The 21417-nt window shown below is 35.6% G+C and overlaps 1 protein-coding gene across 3 annotated transcripts in view; it reads left to right on the forward strand.

Moving 5' to 3' along the window:
- LOC122401160 (neurotrimin-like) overlaps positions 1-20856 on the forward strand; it is a 393711-nt gene extending 372855 nt beyond the window's left edge. For 2 of the 3 annotated variants that reach the window (XM_043403122.1, XM_043403121.1), the window contains exons 8-11: positions 702-872; positions 2723-2794; positions 6950-7018; positions 20535-20856. In XM_043403122.1, the coding sequence (XP_043259057.1) occupies positions 702-872; positions 2723-2794; positions 6950-7018; positions 20535-20689 (467 nt within the window). In that variant the 3' untranslated portion in view covers positions 20690-20856. The remainder of the gene's footprint in view (positions 1-701; positions 873-2722; positions 2795-6949; positions 7019-20534) is intronic. The other variant, XM_043403123.1, reaches the window with a different exon arrangement.
- Positions 20857-21417: the final 561 nt, after the last annotated feature.

Genomic DNA, 21417 nt, shown 5'->3' on the forward strand with positions numbered 1-21417 from the left:
AATACAATGTCTGATCAGAACGGAAATGTTCTACTGAAATTTCATGTGTATGTTCAAAACATCATAACTCCTAAACGGATTCGAGGATTTTAATGTTTCAAAATGGAAACAACGAGTATTTTGGTGAAGAATATTTAGAAATTCTAAAAATGCAAGAAAAAGCAAAATTGATTAAAAATGAAAAACGAATTTTTAAGAAAAATCGACTGGGGGTAGGTGACTAAATTTTTCGACGAAAAAAATATTTTTAATCGTTCTGAAAAAATTATTTCTGGTTGCAAGGGTCAATTGCAATCATTTTTAGTCAATAGACATACCCCCGAAATCCTATCCATTTTTTAGAAAAAAATTCTAGATGTGAAATTTTTCGGCGAAAAAAAGAAATTTCACACCATTCTGGAAAAATTATTTTCGGTTGCGGGGGTCAATTACAGTCATTTTTGGCGAATAGACTTAGTTCCGAAATCCTACCCACTTTCTAGAAAAAAATTCAGCACGGGCGGAAGTTCGAACGTTAATAACTTTTTAATGAAGCCTTCATCAACAAATTGGTGTCTTGATTTCCGTCTTATTTTGGCCTTTAGAATCTTCCATTAACATTTTTCCTAGGGGTGGCCGAACACCCTGTATATTTGAATGAAGCAATCCAACTCATGTGAATTAACCATTGAATTTCGAAAAATATAGTTTTATTTGCCTAGGCAATTACCATTCCATTGCAGGCGACAAGTACGAGGCGGTTTACTCCGACAATAGCTACAACAAATATATGATGCTGAAGATCAGAAATGTCGGACCAAAGGACTTTGGCTCTTACAAATGCGTCGCGCAAAATTCTCTTGGTGGAACGGACGGTTACATAAAATTGGATGGTGAGCTTTTCAATTCATAGCATCTTTTAAATTACGAATCGTACGCAATACTAAAAGTTTAAAAATACCTAGCAAAAGGATAGAATGCAAAGAGTTATATTTAAAACTGTTTGTCAAAATGCAAACAAACACGATAAGCAAATTACAGATTTAGTTCTTTCGTATTATTTTTTGCACGATGTATAAAATACAAATGTTACAAACGTTCCGAAAGTTACGATCGTGTAAGTTACACACATCGGGAAAAATGAAAACTCCCAAGGCGGAACAGCGACATCAGGAATAATTGGAATAATTGTGTTCGTATTTACGCCCTAACGACAAAGTAATTGATTCCCGATGAACTTTTACGCAAAGACTCTTAACAGTCGACGAGCATCGATCGATGGACGGGCTCAAACGGCCTTACCGTTTCAATGTTGTTCGTAATTGGCGATTAAATTTGCGAAGGATATATTTATCCCAGGAGAGTATACCATTCCACCTCCTTGGACGAATAAATTGGCTGAAATTAAAAGTTTAATATTATCGGTCGACCGATCGTTGCGAAACGAACGCTGACGAAAGTTCAGTCTCAAATTTCCCCAACTCGATAATATATTCTGTGAAAACTATTGTGCATTCAGGCACAATTCATTTTCTTAAGTGGTGCAGTTGACGAACTTTGGAACGTTCAATTTAGAAGCAATACGTGTGGCTATAATTGTTAAGTGCTCTGGATTCTGGTGGAATTCTAGCGAAAACAATTTTTCTTTTGCAAATCGTCACAGGTTTTATAGTCATAGTTACTTTTATAAATTATCTATAATCAGGCAAATACGTATATTTCTTTAACTTATTACAATTCTTCTCTTGTAAATGAGATTATCATCGTCTTAATTTGGTAAACGCTGTAGGCATTATCAAATATTTAGCTTCGCTGACTGGTAACTTGAACCACGTCGGTTCTTGTATGAGAGTTTAATTATTGTACCTGGTCTTAATTCCTCTTTGTTTAAAAAACAATATAGTAGGTCCTTTGGCAACCATCGTAATAGGTCGACACGATTGTTCGGATGAAAGCATTTTAGGATAATAGAACTCTCGCCTCTCTCTTTGATCATCCTATACTTCGAGTGAAATGACGTAAGTACCTATAATGGGAATGAAAGGATTATCGTTGGAATTATCGTTAAATTTGTCAACACAGGGTTTCGTAAGTATATTTTAAGAGAAAGGCAGGATCGAATACAAAATTATTACTTCTCTACGTCTGAATTCTCAATACCTTTATTTACTCAATTTATCATTTCTTATTTCCTGTAAAATATTACTGCAGCCTTCATATTGGAAAATGCTTTCACTGCTACTGATATCTACAAATACGGATATTTTTGTGTCTGTATATTTTCTTTTCATTTTCAGTATTGACATTTATGTCATTTTACTCGAAATATAGAACGATCAAAGATGGAAAGATGTTTCTATTTTCCTTGAAATATAAAACGATCAAGAGGGGAATACGATACTACTACCCTAAAATTCCTTTATCCAGCATTAATATTCTCTGTTAAATGGGTTGCTGAAGAATCCGTTCTTTTTTAAGCAACGAAGTAAGATGGAGTCCAATAATTGAAGTTTCATACAAGGATTGAGATAGTCCAAGAGTATCTTATTATTAGTTAGTTCATTTTTATAGAATGTTTTCACGGTGGAATAGATTTGCAAGAACTACTTATTGAATAACAGAACGTTCGAACAATAAAGCATCTGTTATAACGTAGAATAAGTGGGTTTTGTCATTGTTTCGAAAGGTAATGAAATTAGATTTAAGTTTCTCGTTATCAAAGACATGTATTGTTTACTTTCAGAGATTCCAGTCCCGTCGACGACGTCCACCACGCCACCGCCATACCATGTCACTTCATCCATGAAGAAAACCGGTAACTGACTTTCATTTCTTTGGGTTTCCTTCCTAATTCCGCCGCGTTAATCTTGCTCTCACTAACAAGATTATTCAATTAATAATAAAGATAAACAGATTTTAATCAAAAGTATTTACGAACAGTTTCCTACATTTAGAGTTATTCGACCAAAAAACATAGAGTTTGTGACAAACTGTTGAATATTTATTTGGTAAATAAATACAACAGAGTTTCGACCTAAGTATGTATTTAATTAATGTAGTTTTACGAAACGAAAATGTTGTTCTTAGCTTGATGGTTTTCTGCTAACTGAGTTTGAGACTCGGAAAAAGCGGAACGAGACGCTCAGAGGGTGTAATAAGTGTCCTCCTCAGGTAGTACTGACCTTTGCAAGAGAGGGGACTGCATCAATGGATACAAATTTTCATTAAATATACAGGGTGGGGCAGAAGTCGCGAATTAATTTAAAAAGAGAATAATTTAAAAAATATCTGACTTAAAATTTATTTCTTTTCAAAATAATAAAATATAATTCACGAAGATTTTTTTAAGCTAAGTATGAAAGATTATGTCACGTAGGTGCTCGCCATTTTTGGCTTCACAAAGTTGGGCTCTTTTAAAAACATTTTCCATGACTTTTGTGAGAGTATCTGACATTAAGTTCCGTATTTCGATTCGAATGTTTTCCTTCAGCTGTTCAAGGGTCCTTGGCTTATTAGCGTACACTTTTTCCTTAAGGTATCCCCAAAGGAAAAAATCCTGAGCCGTTAAATCAGGCTAGCGCGAAGGCCAGTTAAATCCTGAATTTCGTGAAATTAGCCGTTGACCAAAAATCCGTCTTAAAATATCCATGGTGGCTCGGGCAGTGTGTGCAGTGGCACTGTCCTGTTGGAACCACATTTTAGGATTATCTTCGATAGCTGGTCTTAAAAAATTTTTCAGCACTTGGCGATATCGGTCACCAGTTACTGATACCGCATCGCCATTGTTGTCTTCGAAGAAGTACAGTCGCGTCGGTATTTAAGTTGACACTTATCATTTTTATAAAATAGCCGTAAAAGGATACAATAAAAATAAATAAAATACGAAATGTTTACAAAAATAAATTTATTCGTGTCTTAAGTAAATAATGTCACCTTATTAATTATGTTCATTTGAGTAACAATAGCATTAACAAATATTTTCTAATGAACGTCTATCGGAAAGTAAGTTGACAATGGTTATAAAGTAAATTATAATTCTATAAGTAACAGTAAAAAAAATATTTAATAAGCAGTTTGATACCCTTTGGCTTTAATTACTTCCAGTAAACGATTTGGCATACTGTGTATTAATTTTTTTAACGTTTTGGGCTGTATTTCATCCCATGCCTTTTTTAGTGCGGCTATCAATTTTGGTTTTGTATAGCGGTCCGATTTTGATATTTTTCGATCGAGTTCGTCCCATAAGTGCTCAATCGGATTTAAATCAGGGCTCTGCGGTGGCCAAGAAAGCAGCAATATATTGTTTTCGTCGATAAATTTTTTAACGATCTTTGCAGTATGTTTCGGATCGTTATCGTGTTGGAATATGTATCCTGTATCTGGCCCAAATTTTTGAATTGATGGAAACAAATTTTCTTTTAGAATATCGATGTATTTCGCTGCTGTTAATATACCATCAATAACTGTTAATTTTCCTACATTTTCATTGTTGAAGCAGCCCCATAACATTATAGACCCTCCACCGTGTTTCACGGTGGAGGTGATAACATTTTGTTTAAAAGCTTCTCCTTTTTTTCTCCACACATATTTCCTTCGTTTGTTTGATTGTAATTCAAATTTTGACTCATCACTCCAAATTATGGATTCCCAGAATGCAGTCGGTTTATTAAAATGCTCTTTTGCAAAATTTAAACGTTTGCGAGCATTTGTTTCGGAAATGTGTGGCTTCTTCCTAGATATTCGACCATGCAACCCAGCTTCGTATAAACGGGATTTTATTTGAGTGGTCCCTATTGGCAAATTTAAATCTTCTTTGATCTGTTTGGCAGTAATAAATAGTTCCTTTTTTGTTATTTTAACAATTTCTCGATCCTGACGGGGAGTTGTTTTTCTTTTTCTTCCCGTTCTAACTAAATTTTCAGGTTTCCCAGTAGTCTCTATCTTTTTATAAATTTTTCGCACCCCTTCCTTTGATATCCCAAAATCTGTGGCAATCTGTTGCAAACTTTGGCCTTCTCTCCTTTTATAAATTAATAATCTTTCAGACTCGTGTAATTCCCGTATTTTCGGCATGCTACAAGTAACCAATTCTTAACAATAACAATACATAACAAAAAAAAAACATTATATAAGAGACTAAATACATTATCAAATTATTAAATGCGCGTTTAATAGCAAAATTTTATTAATGAAATAAAAACTTGATTACGTCAACTTACTTTCCGGCGAACCAAATTTAGGAAATATTTTTACAGATTGACTGTTATTTGATTGTACGCGGTGTTTTCGCTTTGACACTCACTGGTATACTGAGGCATTTCTTGTGCATAATGTAAACAATGTCAGAATGTACGGAAGGACGCGTACAAGTGTTTAAATTATGGAACAATATCGTCAATACCAGAAATACAACAGCGTCAACATAAATACCGACGCGACTGTATATCCCAATAATTTGTTGCGATGTGACACCACACCAGACCGTACATTTAATGGGGTGTAATTGGCGCTAATGGGCCACCCTTGGATTTTCAGTACCCCATACTCTGCAGTTTTGTCTGTTTACAAAATCATTGAAATGGAAATGAGCTTCATCGCTCATTATCAAGTGATGAATGAAATCATGATCTGTTAACTTCAATTCTTGAACTAAATGCACTTTACACGGAAACATCAGTAAATCTTCTCTTAATATCCTTCTCAATGATCTCGTAGAAAGTCCTAATTCATCAGAATGCCTTCGTGTCGATGTTCCTAGATTTGCCTGAATACTCTGCTGAACACGTTCAATATTCAAATTGATTCTGAAGGTGGTCTCCCGGACCTTGGAAGGTCACATACCCCGCCACGCTGCAGAGAACGTTTGACCAAACGTTGAATTATTGATTTAGAAGGTGGATTTCGCACATTAAAACGAGCTAAAATGAATAAGCTCTTTGAAAAACTCTAAAAACTCAATAATTTTGGTAAGTTGAATAACACTGTACATCTTCCAGGTATAGTTTAAAAATTCTGCAAAGAAAAAAATATAAATTAAAGGAATTACGAATTTTTTCAATCGCTTCGCGACTTTTGCCCCACTCTGCACATCCATGCAATGCTTATTCTCAACATAAACTCTCGGGAGCCACGGTCGAATATGCGATTTTACGAGGGTCGTCTGAAAAATTTTGAGTCTAACATAGAAACAAGTATTTTTCCAGTTAAATATAGCTTTATTTTTCAACATAGTCTCCTCTTAAGTTAATACACTTTCCCCAGCGATGTTGTAATCCTTTTAACCCTTCCAAATAGTAGTTGGTGTCTTGCCCTGCAAAGTAGGTATTTACTCCTCGTTCAATGGAAATCTCTGTCCTCCAAGCGATATTTTGAGCTTACAAAATTGGAAAAGGTCGCTGGAGGCCAGATCTGGTGAATATCGTGAGTGGCCAATCAATTTGAAACGCAATTCGTGAATTTTGGTCATGGCGATCGCCGAAGTGTGAGCTGGTCCATCTTTACAAAAATACTGACATCGTTTGACACAAACGACTCCCAAACAACAATTGAGCGTCCAAAATTGCTGAAATTTTCACAGACATTCATCAAAGCATATACCATTGTACTACCACAATGGTTTTGACGAGAAACGCCAGCTTCATATCGAGGCTCAAATCTTTTCAGACGACCCTCGTATCATCGGTTGAATAGTCTTGGTAGTCAGCGACGAGCAACGAAGCAATAATACAAATTAACGGGCTGAAGCAACGATACCGTCGAAATTTCCCGCGAACGAACGCGGAATTAGGTGGAATACCTGCCATTAATTTGCAAGCAAAGCAGCCGCCCCGTCCTGCGATCGCGGCGCATTCGTTCGTTGGTCCTTTTTTCTTCGTGGCAAGGACATCCATTCCCGGGCTACCGTCCTAGCCGCGACGTGACGCCAGCAAAGTGCAGCCATGTAAAACCGCCTTTGTGTAATGTATTTTAGGTAGAAACGGTAACAAGAAATTACGACAACGACCTATCGACTACGATGTCGAGGAATGGCGAGATCCAGGTCAGTAAATATCTATTTTAACGCGCTCCGCGTACTTCAGCCATTTCCCACGACGATACACCGCCTGGCTGCCGCTTATACCGGGCTCGTTCGAGTAATTAGCATAATTAAAACCTCGTCAACGGTGCACATTCGAGCCGGGGCAGAGATTCAACGGCGAATCCACTGAATTGTCAATGCTCGGTGATCCCCTTTATCCATGAACGAATTACTTCGCGTTACTTGGTCCCCTTTAACTGGCCGGAATGGATTTCGGTATTACGCCCACGACGACACTGATTCCGGCGACGGTTATACTTACGTTTGCGTTTTACGGTTTGGTTCTCGGATCGGCTGCTGATCGATTCGGGGGAATTGCTCGTTCGAAAGTGCTGCCGTGAAATTAGAGGGAAGGTTAATCGGTTCGATTGGTCTCTAGTTTCATTTTTCCGTACACAGGCTGCGGGAAAACAGTTCCGCGCGGTTTAATCCTTTCGCTTCTATCGCGGCCACGCAGCTGCACACTTAGAGATATTGATTCAAATTATCGTCCAGATTTTCGAATCTGGGATTATTTATTTCGATAGTTCAGTTCCCTACAAACAAACTCTTACAAGGAATGTTTTTTAGGTGTCCGGCTCCAATTGTTCTGAATTTTGGATATGTTTTAAAGGAACAAAAAATAAGATAAACGTATTTTTTTATATGGGCCCGTTTTCACATTTAGGGGTTAAAACGACCCCCTAAACTTTCAGTTACAATAGGCTATCATAAAAACTATCATAGATAGAAAATAACTTCTTGAGGAAAAGTTTCATAGTTTTTTATGTGCATATAAACGCTGGTCATAAACGTTGTAAAAAATAAATATTTTTGTAACAAAAAATTTGTTTATAACATTATTTTAAAAGCAATCGCAATTTACATCCCAAAAGTACGTATATCTTATTTATTGCTCCTTTAAAACATATCCAAAAATCAGAACAATCGGAGGCGGACACCTAAAGAACATTCCTTGTTAGAGATATTGATTCAAATTATCGTCCAGATTTTCGAATCTGGGATTATTTATTTCGATAGTTCAATTTCCTATAAACGAAGCCACAAAAATTCATCTGCTACGGTTTTATTGCTAGTATTGTATTAAAATTTGTAGAGTAAATTAATTTTTTGTTATTCGTTAAAGGCGAGTCGATCTAGATATTTTGTTTATAATAGATTGTCGAGCACAAAGGGATGGACTAAAGGTATACGAGTATTTAATGCAAAAATAATGTTTTGTTACTTTATCGGGAACGTTTCGAAATTAAGATTATATTTCCTTTGTTCGAGAAAACAGATAATTAAGATTCCATTGTATTAACTCGAAACGTTGAAGCAAGAAACTCGCTGTACAGGTTAAATAATAAAGATAAAGAGTTATCGTAGTTAAATGGCTGCTACTTTGAGACCCCCTTACAAGGCAAAATTGTCCTTTGTTGAACATCTTTTATTCAATCTAATAGAAAGCTCCGCTTCTGATGTGCCTGTCGCCGGTTCCCCTCTCTTTTTATGAATTTTATTTCCTTATTACCTGGCGACGCTGTAATTTTTCTTTGTAATTAGAAATGTGCTTATCAAGTATCACTTCTTCCGTTCTCTTGGTGTCGAATTCATTATAAACCGGAGTTAATTAATAAGATGTCTATTACAAGGCTGGGCTAATTACATTTCATCTTTCTTCTGCAGTGCTGATACGTTTGGAACGAACGATGCAAAATAGTTCCTAACAATTTAGCCATTTATTTTACATTTTCGTTCACGTTTTAACCTTCCTATGCAAATAAATAATTTAACTGTGTTTTTAAACGATGATCTAGGAGCTTTTCGGCGTCGCTAAATTCAAATATGAGATCAGAAAATTTCTAAAGCACAACATGAAAGAAAATAAGGTAAAAATAGTAAACTAAAACCTCGCCACTTCCTCGTCGTTAGTTCTGGGTAACGCTAAGTGCGAGACTAGCTCTGATAATTAGAAACGTACGTACAAAAAATGTTTATCTAAGATTTCGTGGTAAAAAGAATTCTGCAGATCAAGTTCCAAAATAATGAAACGACTCTTTTATTTTTGGCCCGCATTATGGGGCTAAATTATGTTTATTTAAAATGAATGTTTATTCCTTATAAAAGTTAGAGGAAAATAATAATTTAATTCATCATAGTGAAACAGAAAATTTAGTAAAAGTAAAACTAAAATGTAAAGTATATCTCTTTGAACGCAAATTAGATTGCAAGTTAGGGGTTTGCATGTATCGATTGCAAATAAGTCGAAGTTCAAAGGTATCAACAGAAGCTGGCTCCGTCCTCAGCTTCTTTTACAGTTCTCGGTAAATACTTCAGCCCTGGTTCAATAGTCTTTTCCTATTTTCGTAGATTCATGAGGTGAAACGAAACGCCCAGCACTATTCTTACCGTTTCACCGATACTAATCTCATTCGATTTTCAACGAAGGATCAGTTTTCGCGACGAAATTCTATTTGGAGTTACGTATGTTGTAGACACACGATATACGTTTGGAGTTTAACAAGAAAATCATAGTTTCTTGTAAAAACATGATACCAGATTGGAAGCATTACTGCTCACTGAATGCTGAAAAATTTTATTCTACCTTTAATCCTCTGTTATTTCAGTTTGTAATACATTCTTCTCATTAATACACAAAGTTAATTCGATAAGCTTGAATATTTATTTAACGATACGAAGCGCTGACTCAATATTTAATGTACGATTTTATGTTTCTAAAGGTCGATTTAAATTTTCTTATACGACGAGTTGTTGGAAGAACTTCTTCGATAATTATTTCTGACTTCTGTTTGAATTGTTAACATTTGCGGAAAGAACACTTTATTTATAGAATCGTTAAAAATATTTACAGAGGTTTGTTAAATCTTGAAACAGTTCGAAATTGATGATAAATTTATAAAAATCAAAGGTTATTCGAGAAAAACAACCGACAGAAATATTTCGTTTAACTTTAATGATCGTTTAACGAATTCCCTGTGATTAATGCGAAATCTGCTACGCGAAACGCGTTCTGTTTAAAGAAGGGCTTCGTAGACGGACGACCGACGTCTCCGTAGTTTTATTTCTTTACGGTTGCCGGTCTGATTTCAGCCCGTCCCGTTTAAAGTATCCCGTAGCTTATGAATATTGAACGTTGTAATATCTTATGAATACCCATGAGATGAACAATCTAACCAGTGTAACTACCGTTAAATTTCGAATATCGATTAAAAGTCTGAATATTCCGGAAGAAGGCGGCCGCGTCAATGTAAAATTACGCGTGAAAAACGCGACTCGAGAAATCAGTAACATTGTTTTACCGCTCGTTACGACGGAAATTACCTGGAAGCCTCCGCGACGGTCAAATTTATTTCCTGGACCGTGGCGTTATAAACGTCCGAAGACATTTGGCAACCGAACGTAGCGAGCAACGTGGCTCAATTTTACCCGAAATGAGCCGTTACCGGTTCCACCCGGCGTCCAGAGAATCCCAGGCAATATAATTAAGGGCAGTCGTATGAATTCTCCGGAAAGGGTGCTTCCGTGGAATTTAGAAACAAACGCAGTCGCTCGATTAATTACTTCAAAATTTGTCACACGCGTTCATCGAATATTGGAACGATTCTACATATAAATTAATTTAACAGAATTTTATTCGTTCAACGGATGACAAATAAAAGCTCCGTGTAACGATTTAGTCGTCACGTTTATTGTACGCTCGATACGAAACGAAATTTGATTGCACGCTTCGAATTGTAATTTTTATTGAACAAGCATCGAATCAGAAACTGTTTTTATTTATTTATGAAAAAAAACCGTGAACAGTACATTTTATAATTCTATTTTCTGTTTGCAACTGTAATACAGTAAAAAGTATTCATATAGTGACTATTTACGACTAAAATGCTGAATAACGATCCTAAAACGTCGAATAAACATCGATGTTTATTAAACAAACATATTACATGTACACTCCAAAGTTTGTAGAACAACAATATCAAATAAACGAAAAAATATTTATATTGGTTATATAAATATCACAAAAACATACAATTTCATTTAAAACAGGCATAAAAAATGCTTTAATCAATGTATGAAATAATATGACTAATAAAATTATATCTAATTTAATTAATTCAATACCTAGAAGGCTAATGCAATAATAAAATCAAAGGGAAACCCTACTAAATACTAATTATAAATATTAATTTTACAATTATTTGTTATTTTTATTACAAATGTTTAAATTACTTGTACACTTGATAATGGCAATAGAACTGTATAAATACTAGTCCATTTCTGTCATTTTGTTCATTTTTCTCCATATTTATATAAACAATATAAACATTTCTTCTGTTTATTTGATATTCTTTATTCTTCTTGTTCTACAGACAGAGAGTACATGTAACATGTTTGTTTAATATACAAGGTGTTCGGCCACCTGGGAAAAATTTTAATGGAAGATTCTAGTCGACAAAAGAAGACGAAAATCAAGAATACCAATATGTTGATTGAGGCTTCGTTAAAAAGTTATTAACATTTAAAGTTCCGCATGTAGAACGGTAATTTGTCCACCCACTTGAATTTTTTTCTCGAACGTACGTAGAATTTCGGGGGTACGTATATTCACCAAAAATGATTGTAATTGACCACCGTAACCAAAAATACTTTTTTCAGAACGATTTGAAATTTTTTTTTGTCCGCGAAAAACTTAGCACCCTTGTCGATTTTTTTAAAAATTCGTTTTTGATTTTTAATAATTTTGTTTGACGCTGTACGAAAATATTGTCTAATACTTTTTTGTAGGTATCCATGAACTTTAGTTCCTCCCAAAATTTCAATGAAATATATTCACTATTATAAGAGTTATGGTCGTTTAGAAATTGTATCCATTTTATGGGTTTTTTTTTACTTTACGGGGTTAAGAATCAACTTTTCGAATATTTTTGGAATATCCACGTATTTTTCACCAAAATACGCGTTATTTGAATTTTGAAACATTCAAATTCTTCAATCCGTCTAGAAGTTATGATATTTTAAACATACGTATGAGGCCCGAGGTTATATTTTCGGTAAGGAATTTTTTTCTCGAAAGTGGGTAGGATTTCGAGGGTATGCCTATTAGCAAAAAATAATAGTAATTGACCCCTGCAACTAAAAATAATTTGTTTAGGACGATTTGAAATTTTTTTAATATTATCGATAAATTTCGTAACTTCTCATTTTTTTTCTCGAAAATGAGTAGAATTTCGGGGATATGTCTATTCACGAAAAATTATTGTAATTGACCCCCCTAACTAAAAATAATTTTTTTAGAACGATTTGAAATTTTTCAATTTTCAGGGTAACAAACAGTTATGGTCAGATATATTTTCAATGATGAATTTTTTTCTCGAAAATGCGTAGGATTTCGGGGCTATGTCTGTTGACCAAAAATAATTGTAATTGACCCCCGCAACCGAAAATAATTTTTCCGTGAAGGATTTGAAATTTTTTAATTTAATTTTTTAATAACGTTTTAACAAAACCTCAATCCACAAATTGATATTCTTGATTTTCGGCTTATTTTGGCCTGTAGAATCTCCCATTAAAATTTTTCCCAGGGGTGGTCGAACACCCTGTATATTGTTTAATAAACATTATTATTCAGCATTTTAGTCGTAATTACTCCACTGTACGAATACTTTCTACATCCACTGTGCGTGTGAAACGTTCTGTACGATGAAGATTCGTTGGAACCTATTGCAGTGATTTTCGAGAGAATAATGGGACGCAGATAAAATTTGACGCATCAACGTCGATTCATTTCGTAGGAACTCTTTTTGTTTCCATTGTATCAGGAGTTTCGCGATATCCTGTGTATTATGAGGGCCGCTGATAAAACGTCACGCCGAAGGCTCTTTCGTTTCGCATGCCAATAAATTGGCAGCAACTGGCACGACCGTCAGAGTTTCCCCCGGAACTCAGTTTCAATGACTTTACTCAAAGATTCTAGGGAGCGACGAGGCAGTTCCCCTTTCTCGAAGTTTACTTTCAATTAATGAAAAACGAGTTTCGTTGACCTGCGGCCGTCGACTGCCTTCGGTGGCGAAACGCAGAAACGCGGCACGAGAGAGCTAGTGGAATTCTTGCAGTTTCTTTTCTACGGTTACCCTCGTCGTTTCTCTCCCTCTCTCGCCCTTATTCGCTGGCCACTTCCTCCGTTCTTTCATTTGTTAAATCGATCGACTTCCACGTCGAACGCGTATAATAAGCCGAGCCCCGCAACTGCCCGATGAATTGATTCTTATAGTCGTGTTTACGTACAGTCTGTGTTCTCTCGGAATTTGATCGAACCGATAACCTCTTCAATTTCGAACGAACTAATCCTGGAAAAATTTTAACGAATAGCTGGATCGATCAGAAGCTTGAAAAGAATAAAGGAAACGAGGATATAATTCATCTAATAACGTTTACATATCCCTATTTACTATTTTACGAATGAATCGTTGAATTCTTACTTTCCGGAGTTATTACCGAAACACGTAAAATAATTTTGAAATTTACGTATTATTAAACAGTTCGTAGTACAACGAGTTGTCGAGTGTGTATTGCGTTTCAAATTGATTACTAGGTTCATTCTCGAATCTCTCTGGTAATAATTTCTTCAATTCACGGAGTTACAGAAACATTGAATTCGGAAAATCGAAGGTTAATGGGCCAATTAATGAAATAATTGAGTTACATTTTGATACTCTTCGCGCAACGCAAACGTTCTTTTCATTAAAATACACGACTAATTGTAACTTTAAATTATGTCGACATTTAATATTTCTGTTCATACCTTCGCAACGAATCCCAGCGTCATATTCCACGCGAGACCTTTATTTATCGAATACCTTTCAGCTCCTGAATGTTCATATTTTTACAAACGGTAATTCTCATTTATAATCTACACATTCGTGTTGAAGAGTTTAACGGAATATAACAATTTCTATATTTTTTTAGGGGAGTTTAAAATCACACGGTACTCGAATAAATTTCAATATCAATAAAATAATACTTTTCCAAATATTCTCTATTGATAGTTTATGGGTTAACTGCTTTTTGTGTATAGTTATTGACACGTGGGTCTCTGTTTTCGTTAATTGGACCCGGCGGTCACGAGCGGTCGATTTTAGCAGACAACCGCGACTGATGAAAAAAGATGGGAGAAACTGCACGATCCAGGAACCGGTAAAGACGTTGTTAAAGTGTTGGAAAACGGTTCGTCTGTCGTCGTTCATGCAGAAAGTCACGTACCGTGGATTTTACTCGTAGGTGGGAATAACTTTTTCCGAATGGACGTGCGATTTCGACGTCCCTTTCTGGCGAGCGAGCCAAAGCGTACGAGGAACTATTCCGGAGGAACGTCGTGCATTTACGACTATTCCTCGATCGGTCGTGAAATAAGAAAAGTTTGTCGTTTTTCCGCCCCTTACTTCATTTAACTTCGTTTACTTCAGTTTCTAATACAATTGGACAAGCATTTTCGCTAAACATTCGCTTCCTGTCGGCTATCGGTTGTTCCAAAACTCTTTGACAGGACTGCTACCTGACGAAGATACTGTATCGATACGGTGAAACAATTCTTTTTGACAACAAATCTTATTATAAAACTACGCTTTGGTTTCGAGAAAATCAATTTTTTAAATTCTTGGGACAACGTGAGATTGCCAATGAGTTAGTGGCTGACGTGTCTGACCAAAACTTGGCATTTCTACTTGAAAATTGTGAAATCGAGTAAAGGTATTTAAGGGGGGACCTCTATGTGGATGGGGTTAAAAAAGCCATTTTTTTTTATTGTTTAAAAAGTTAGTTTGAATTCTGTAAAATGCGTACGCATTTGTATTTGGAGTGGAGCACAAAGCTATTGCCGCGAGAGTCTGCACCCGTGACCCACCTTCGCCCCAATCGCGATCCGAGTCGCGCGCGTTGGTACAATGACCGGGGAGCTGTTTTTTTACTATCCTTGATTTAAGTGCTTCTATATCTGTAATAGGGTTTAGTCAGATGTTTCGTAAGAAGTATTTGCACCAAATTTTCAAAGGAATAATAGGTACAAAAACTGTTCAACGTTTTGTGCTAAAGTAAGCTCCAGACAGAGAGCTTCTGATTAGTTTTGAAATTTGTTGTTATTAAATTAAACTGTAGGCATTTTTATTAGTCCCGTACACTTATTGAGATCTATTTACACATATCCGTAACGCGTCAGTTCCGTATCACTGCCGCAACTTCAGTTCGCAATTTTGCGTCAGTATCAGTGACATGTTCACACACATCCATTTAAAAACAATACAAGAATATTCAAAATCACTGATCGAAAATTGACTATTTTGAGGAAGCAGAAGGATTATTGTACGGTGCTGGAATAGAAGATGAGCCAGTAAGCCACAAAATCATACATTTTTCTCTTGCCGACACATTAAACGTGAATTTTTGGAAACTTGTTTTTCGCTAAGTTCAAAATCCGTGTACAGGATTACTCAAAAACTACTTAACTTATCCGACTGAAATTTAATACACATTTTAATAGTAGTAATGTCTCATGGATGAACCTAAAAGTAAGTTAAAATCACGGAAATAAACATGTTTTCTACTGCAAATACGAATACATTTTTTCTTTGAAATATTAAGCTTTTTGGTCTGAGGTCTGCCACTTTTCCACTCTTTAACTTTCTTTCGATATCTTAGGTTCATCCATTTACTTTTGCTACATGCTAATCATATTTCTTTGCTTAGCAGTTTCAGATAATAAGAACCGACACTAGACGCTTCACGACGCTTCTAGCACATCGTGGTGTATCTCCGCCATTTTGCATTTTATTTCAACAAAAAAAATTGCAAAATAAATTGACGTATTTTCTAAATAGTCCTCAAAACCTTACAAATATTTATTCATTCCTTATTCTTCGAAATAATTCTTGAAAATCGGCTTAATTTCGGATTTCTACATAGAGGTCTCCCCTTAATGGAAATCTTCATTTAGATATGAAAAAGCAAATTATCATTATTTAAAAAGTTGAATGTTACCAGTTAAAACTTGGTAACTTATAACTTCGTAATGTTAATGTCGTTTGCTCGAAGTGAATTTTATTTTACTTACTTTCCTTTCGGTTGAAGTTACATCATTACCGATAAGCGGGCTCACTTGACTTGTTTACTTTAGAAGACTCGATATGATTATTTGCAAACGTACGAAGAGCTTCGAAACGCGCATCAGACGTTTTAAACTTATTATATTTCGCCGTCTGACATTCTTGGAAATAAGGTTAACAAAAATATTTCTGCTGTAGCCACTTTGCAATATTCGTGTCCCAAATACGAAATATTTCTTCGCTGGTCGTGTCAACTGCTTTAAAAATTCGCGATTGGCTCGCTAATTCCAAAAAATTGAATGACGCTCGAATATAAACAGATCGTTGATAGTTTAACAAGTTCGAATCTCGATCGTTTAAATCGTTTAGCGAGCATTTTCGGGGAACGTTCCATTCTCTTTGACGAAATCCAAGACGTGTGAAGCAAATACTGATCCTCGTATGATCGTACCAGGCCTCTCGGTCCCTATTCGCGCGATACCTGCGCACGTTGGAATTCCTGAGTTAACGGGGTAAACCTATGTATCGACTTCTTCCCGGTTGATATTCATGTATTCATAGCCGGCAACATTACCGGATTTGTATTAGCGCCACAGGTGGCGATGTTGATTTAACTTTGCTCGGTTCGTAAAACTTAGAACAATCGGCCAATCCAATCGAGAAGCGAAATTGAACGAGACCATGCTGGGAAAGAAGGACTGGACAATAAAGGCCCCGTTTATTGCGATCCACCCCCCGGCGTTCTACCCCTACGATCCACAGGGGAATAATTTAATAAATTGCTTCTCGACAACCCATAACGCGATCCATCAAATTTATCGAAACTCTATAACTCGTCATCGATATGTGCCCCATGCGTAAACGACATTCTTGATTGCATTCATCGAGTTTCTTAGAATTAAAAAATTAACCAAAAATTTATAAAACTCTTTTATACGATGCTTTGATTTGAGGAAAATTAATATTTAAAATTCTTGGGCCGACGTGAGATCGACAGCGAGTTAGTGGCTGACGCGTCTGAGTAAAGCTCGATATTTCTACTTGTAAAATAGACAATATCGTAGCGAACGGTACTCTTCTCTAATATATCGACATTTTATCATATGTACCTCATGCGTAAACGACATTCTTGATTGCACTAACCATTCATTGAGTTTCTTAAAATGAAAAAATTAACCAAAAATCTGTAAAACTCTTTCATACGATGCTTTGATTTGGGGAAAATCAATATTCAAAATTCTTGGGCCAACGTCAGACCAACAGCGAGTCAGTGGCTAACGTGTCTGAGTAAAGCTCGATATTTCTACTTGTAAAATAGATACTATCGTGGCGAACGGTACTCTCTTCAGCAGTGTGTAATGCAGTGTGTCTAGAAGTAAAAATAAGACTAAAGTGTTATATAACAAAAAATTCATAAATGTTTTGTTAAGAAGTTGTGATACAAATATGAAATGTGATGTTTTTTTATTTACTAAACAAATAAATTTATCAAAATTTTGTTTAAAGAGAGCAACTGCTAGTTGAAGCACGAAAAAATATTTTTAACGTAGAGTTATGTAGATAACTTAAATATTTATTTATCAGAGTTTAGTTTCTATCATTTATCTTAGGTGATGAAGTATTCTTTTTTCGATGATAACATTTTTTTATGATAAAATTTTGACTATTATTCAAGTTTATGTTCAGTAAATTAAAGAGACTCAAGATATCGAATTCTTATAAAAGATTGATTTTATTTTATTATAAATTTTTTTCCTTATTTTAATGTCCTGAATCTCAACCGAGTTTCACAGTTCATTTTGTAATAACTTTTTAACAAAACATGTATGGATTTTTTGTTATATAACATTTTAGTCTTAGTTTTACTTGTATAACACACTGCTGAAGTGTGTACGAAAAAATGCGAAACATCCTGTATATCGACATTTTACCAAATAATTTTAGTTTTTTTCATAAGATGACGTATACGTCTTAATTATATTATGTCTCTGAGATAACCAATAACAATATTGATGACGGTTGCCAGCATCATCAACCTGAAATATTAAAGTAAATGCCTTGCAAGTTTATATTTAAGAAATAACTCGAATTTAAAAAAAGCCTCGACCGATCAAAAGTGAAAGAAAGAAATTTAAATCCTGAATTAATTCAAATAAATGTAACAAAAATTTGGAAACCAAATTCCTACTGTATGCATTTCGGTAAACAATTATACGAGTCTGAAACAAATGTATTTCGAACAGTAGCAGTTACTAACACTTTTTTTCATATTTAAAAAATTACTCGAATTTCAAAACAGACTCGATCAATGAAAAGTAGAAGAAGGAAATTTAAATCCTGAATTAATTCTAACAAACATTACAAAAATGTGTAAACCATCGCTTCGTACTGTATTGCGTTTAGGTAAACTATTATATGAGTCTGAAACAAATGTATTTCGAACAGTAGCAGTTACTGACACTTTTATTATTTTTCTTTGCGACTTTATTGCGAGCATACTCGGTCGTATAATTAAATATCGTCATTTCTTTCGCATCATGGAGCCGACCTGGTTTAGTAGGATCCACAGCGTTGTAAATATATCGCAGCTAGTTGCCGCGACTCTCGAGACTTTTATCTCTTTAGAAGCGGATTCGAGCGGTCCAAATATCCTACGTTCCACGGAGTTGGGAATTTGGTAGAATTTAATTCCGAGACGCAGAAGAAAGGCAGGCTCTCGCTCTCGGTGCGCATTATCCGCAACAACTCCTTGCATTCATCTTCCCTATCCGGCGGTGTTCACACACGCGCGTGTATTCCAGTCCCTGGTTGAAACAATGACCGCTCTGTAGGGCGATTTCCGAGCATCCTGAAACACCGTCGGCCATCCATTTTGATGTTCGGGCCCCGGGATGTTTCAATAGCAATGCACGATACAGGAATTCGTTTGATGGTGCAGTAGTACGCGAAAGCCATCGAGTTTTCGAATGGTGTGCCGTTACTTTGGAAAATTAATTAAACGTCCCTCAATTCTTATCACTTCCCAACATAGAAAATGGGAGAAATAAATTTCAGAACTCCCCGAACAATTAAAAAAAATGTTGCATGTTGCGTTAAAGTTGTATATTTGAGATTTATATTTCAACGTTAATGTTTTGAAACGTTACGTCGATAATAAGGAACACCTCCAAGATCGAAATTAAAATGTAGAAGTAGCATGAAATCAGTACTTCCATTGGAATTCATTTTGCCGTTGAACGAATTTTGCAACTTCGGGACTGGAACTTTTAGTCGAAACTACTTAAATTGTTTCTTCTGAATTTGCAACAAAACTCATCATATTACACGAACTCTAACGAACTTTTCAACTCCCGAACCTGACTTATTTTCAATTTTATGAAAACTTCCAGCGCCGGGAAAGTCAGCATCAAGATCACGCGAACGGCAATGAAGCATAAAATCAATCCATAAATTTCGAATTGTATGCACATTTTGAGAGCGTACGGAGCAAGATACAACGAATACAAGATACAACGAACAGAATTATAAATTGTAAACGTTTTAAAATACTTTCGTTTTTGCATTATAGAGTATATTTTAGAGTTTATATTTCTGTTAAAATTTATTAAGTATATTGAGAGCGTATGGATCAAGATACAACGAATAGTTTCTAATTTATAATTTTGTACCAACCATTAATTATTCAAACTATTCGTTGTACCTTGCTCCGTACGCTCTCAATATATTTAATAAATTTGACCAAAAATATAAAACTCATGTATACTCTAAAATTCAATAACGAAAGTATTCCGTTTAAAACGTATACAATTTATAATTTTCTACCAAACATTAATTATTGAAACTATTTGTTGTATGTTGCTCCGTAGGCTCTCAATATATATAATTATAAAACTTATGTATACTCTAAAATTCAAGAACGAAAATATTCCGTTTAAAACGTTTACAATTTATAATTCTGTACCGACCATTAATTATTCAAACCTTTTAAACGGAACACTATCGTTTTTGCATTTCAGGGTACACTTTAGAGTTTATATTTTTGTTAAAATGTATTCAATATATTGTTAGCGTATGGAGCAAGATACAACGAATAATTTGAATAATTAATGGTCGGTACAGAATTATAAATTGTAAACGTTTTAAAATACTTTTGTTTTTGCATTTTAGAGTATATTTTACAGTTCATATATTCGTTAAAATATATTAGATATATTTAGACCGTTTATTTATCGTACTTCGTTCCCATAGGATTTACGCTATGGCGATTTGTTGTCGAAATAAAAGTCTGGCTTGGCTTGGGTAATTTGCGAAAATAGAATAGTCGTTTTGTAGAATAATTTGCGAGTGAACGCAGCACAACGAGATTCCTTTGCTTACAGACTACGACAGGGATAACGGTTCGCCGTCGATGAGGCCACCAGGCGAGCCTCCTGTGGACGCCTCGCTGAGTCCAGGCGTATCCCATCGGGCTCAGCTCGTTCTTCACCTTTCGGTGAGTCTCCTGTCACTGCTACTTCCAGCTATCCGAAGGTGATTCTCACGTCGCGGGAACGGGGCTTCCAGTTCTAGTGTTTATTGGACGGTGACCAGACCGGAGACGGCAACCAGTTTCCGGTACGCCGCCTCCGGCTGGATGATGGACGAGTGCGACGAAACAAGACGCGCTTGAAATTATTTTCATACTAAAAGTAGACGTATACAGAGAGCAAAAGAGGATATTATATATGAAAAAAAAAAATATATATATATATAAATATATGAAGAAATATAAATACAAATACAAATATAATATGTTGTGTAAGTATACCGCAGTGAGTAACGAAGAAATCCCTAGGCTTACGGTTTACCGATCGTTTTGTGACAAGCGACGTTCTTGCGTTGAGAGACATCGCCCGTCTCTCCGTGATTCGCGAATTGAGTGTATTTGCGCGCCGAAACGAAGAAACTCTGTCGGCTGAATGAAACTCGGCGCGAAGGAGATCGTCACTACGTACGAATCCTCCCCGTTTACGTTCCCACGAAAATTTCGACGCAAGCGTCGCCCCTCATGTAAACACTTGTGCTTCGAGCGTTCTGCCAAAAGTTTTATAATTAAAAAGCGCGTTTAGATGATTCCGTGCGGTTCCGTTTGCACAAGAGAAGAGAAATTGGATGGAAGGAAAAAAAAGAGTAGAGGCAGAGTGGTTCTGGATTTTCTTCGTTTCAGCTAATTACCTATGTAAATATCACTGATTTCATAAATATTCAGGAACGTTTTGCAAG

Source organism: Colletes gigas, unplaced genomic scaffold, assembly GCF_013123115.1.
Source record: "Colletes gigas isolate AHSC1104 unplaced genomic scaffold, ASM1312311v1 Colletes_gigas_Sc00022, whole genome shotgun sequence".
NCBI classification, from domain to species: Eukaryota; Metazoa; Arthropoda; class Insecta; order Hymenoptera; family Colletidae; genus Colletes; species Colletes gigas.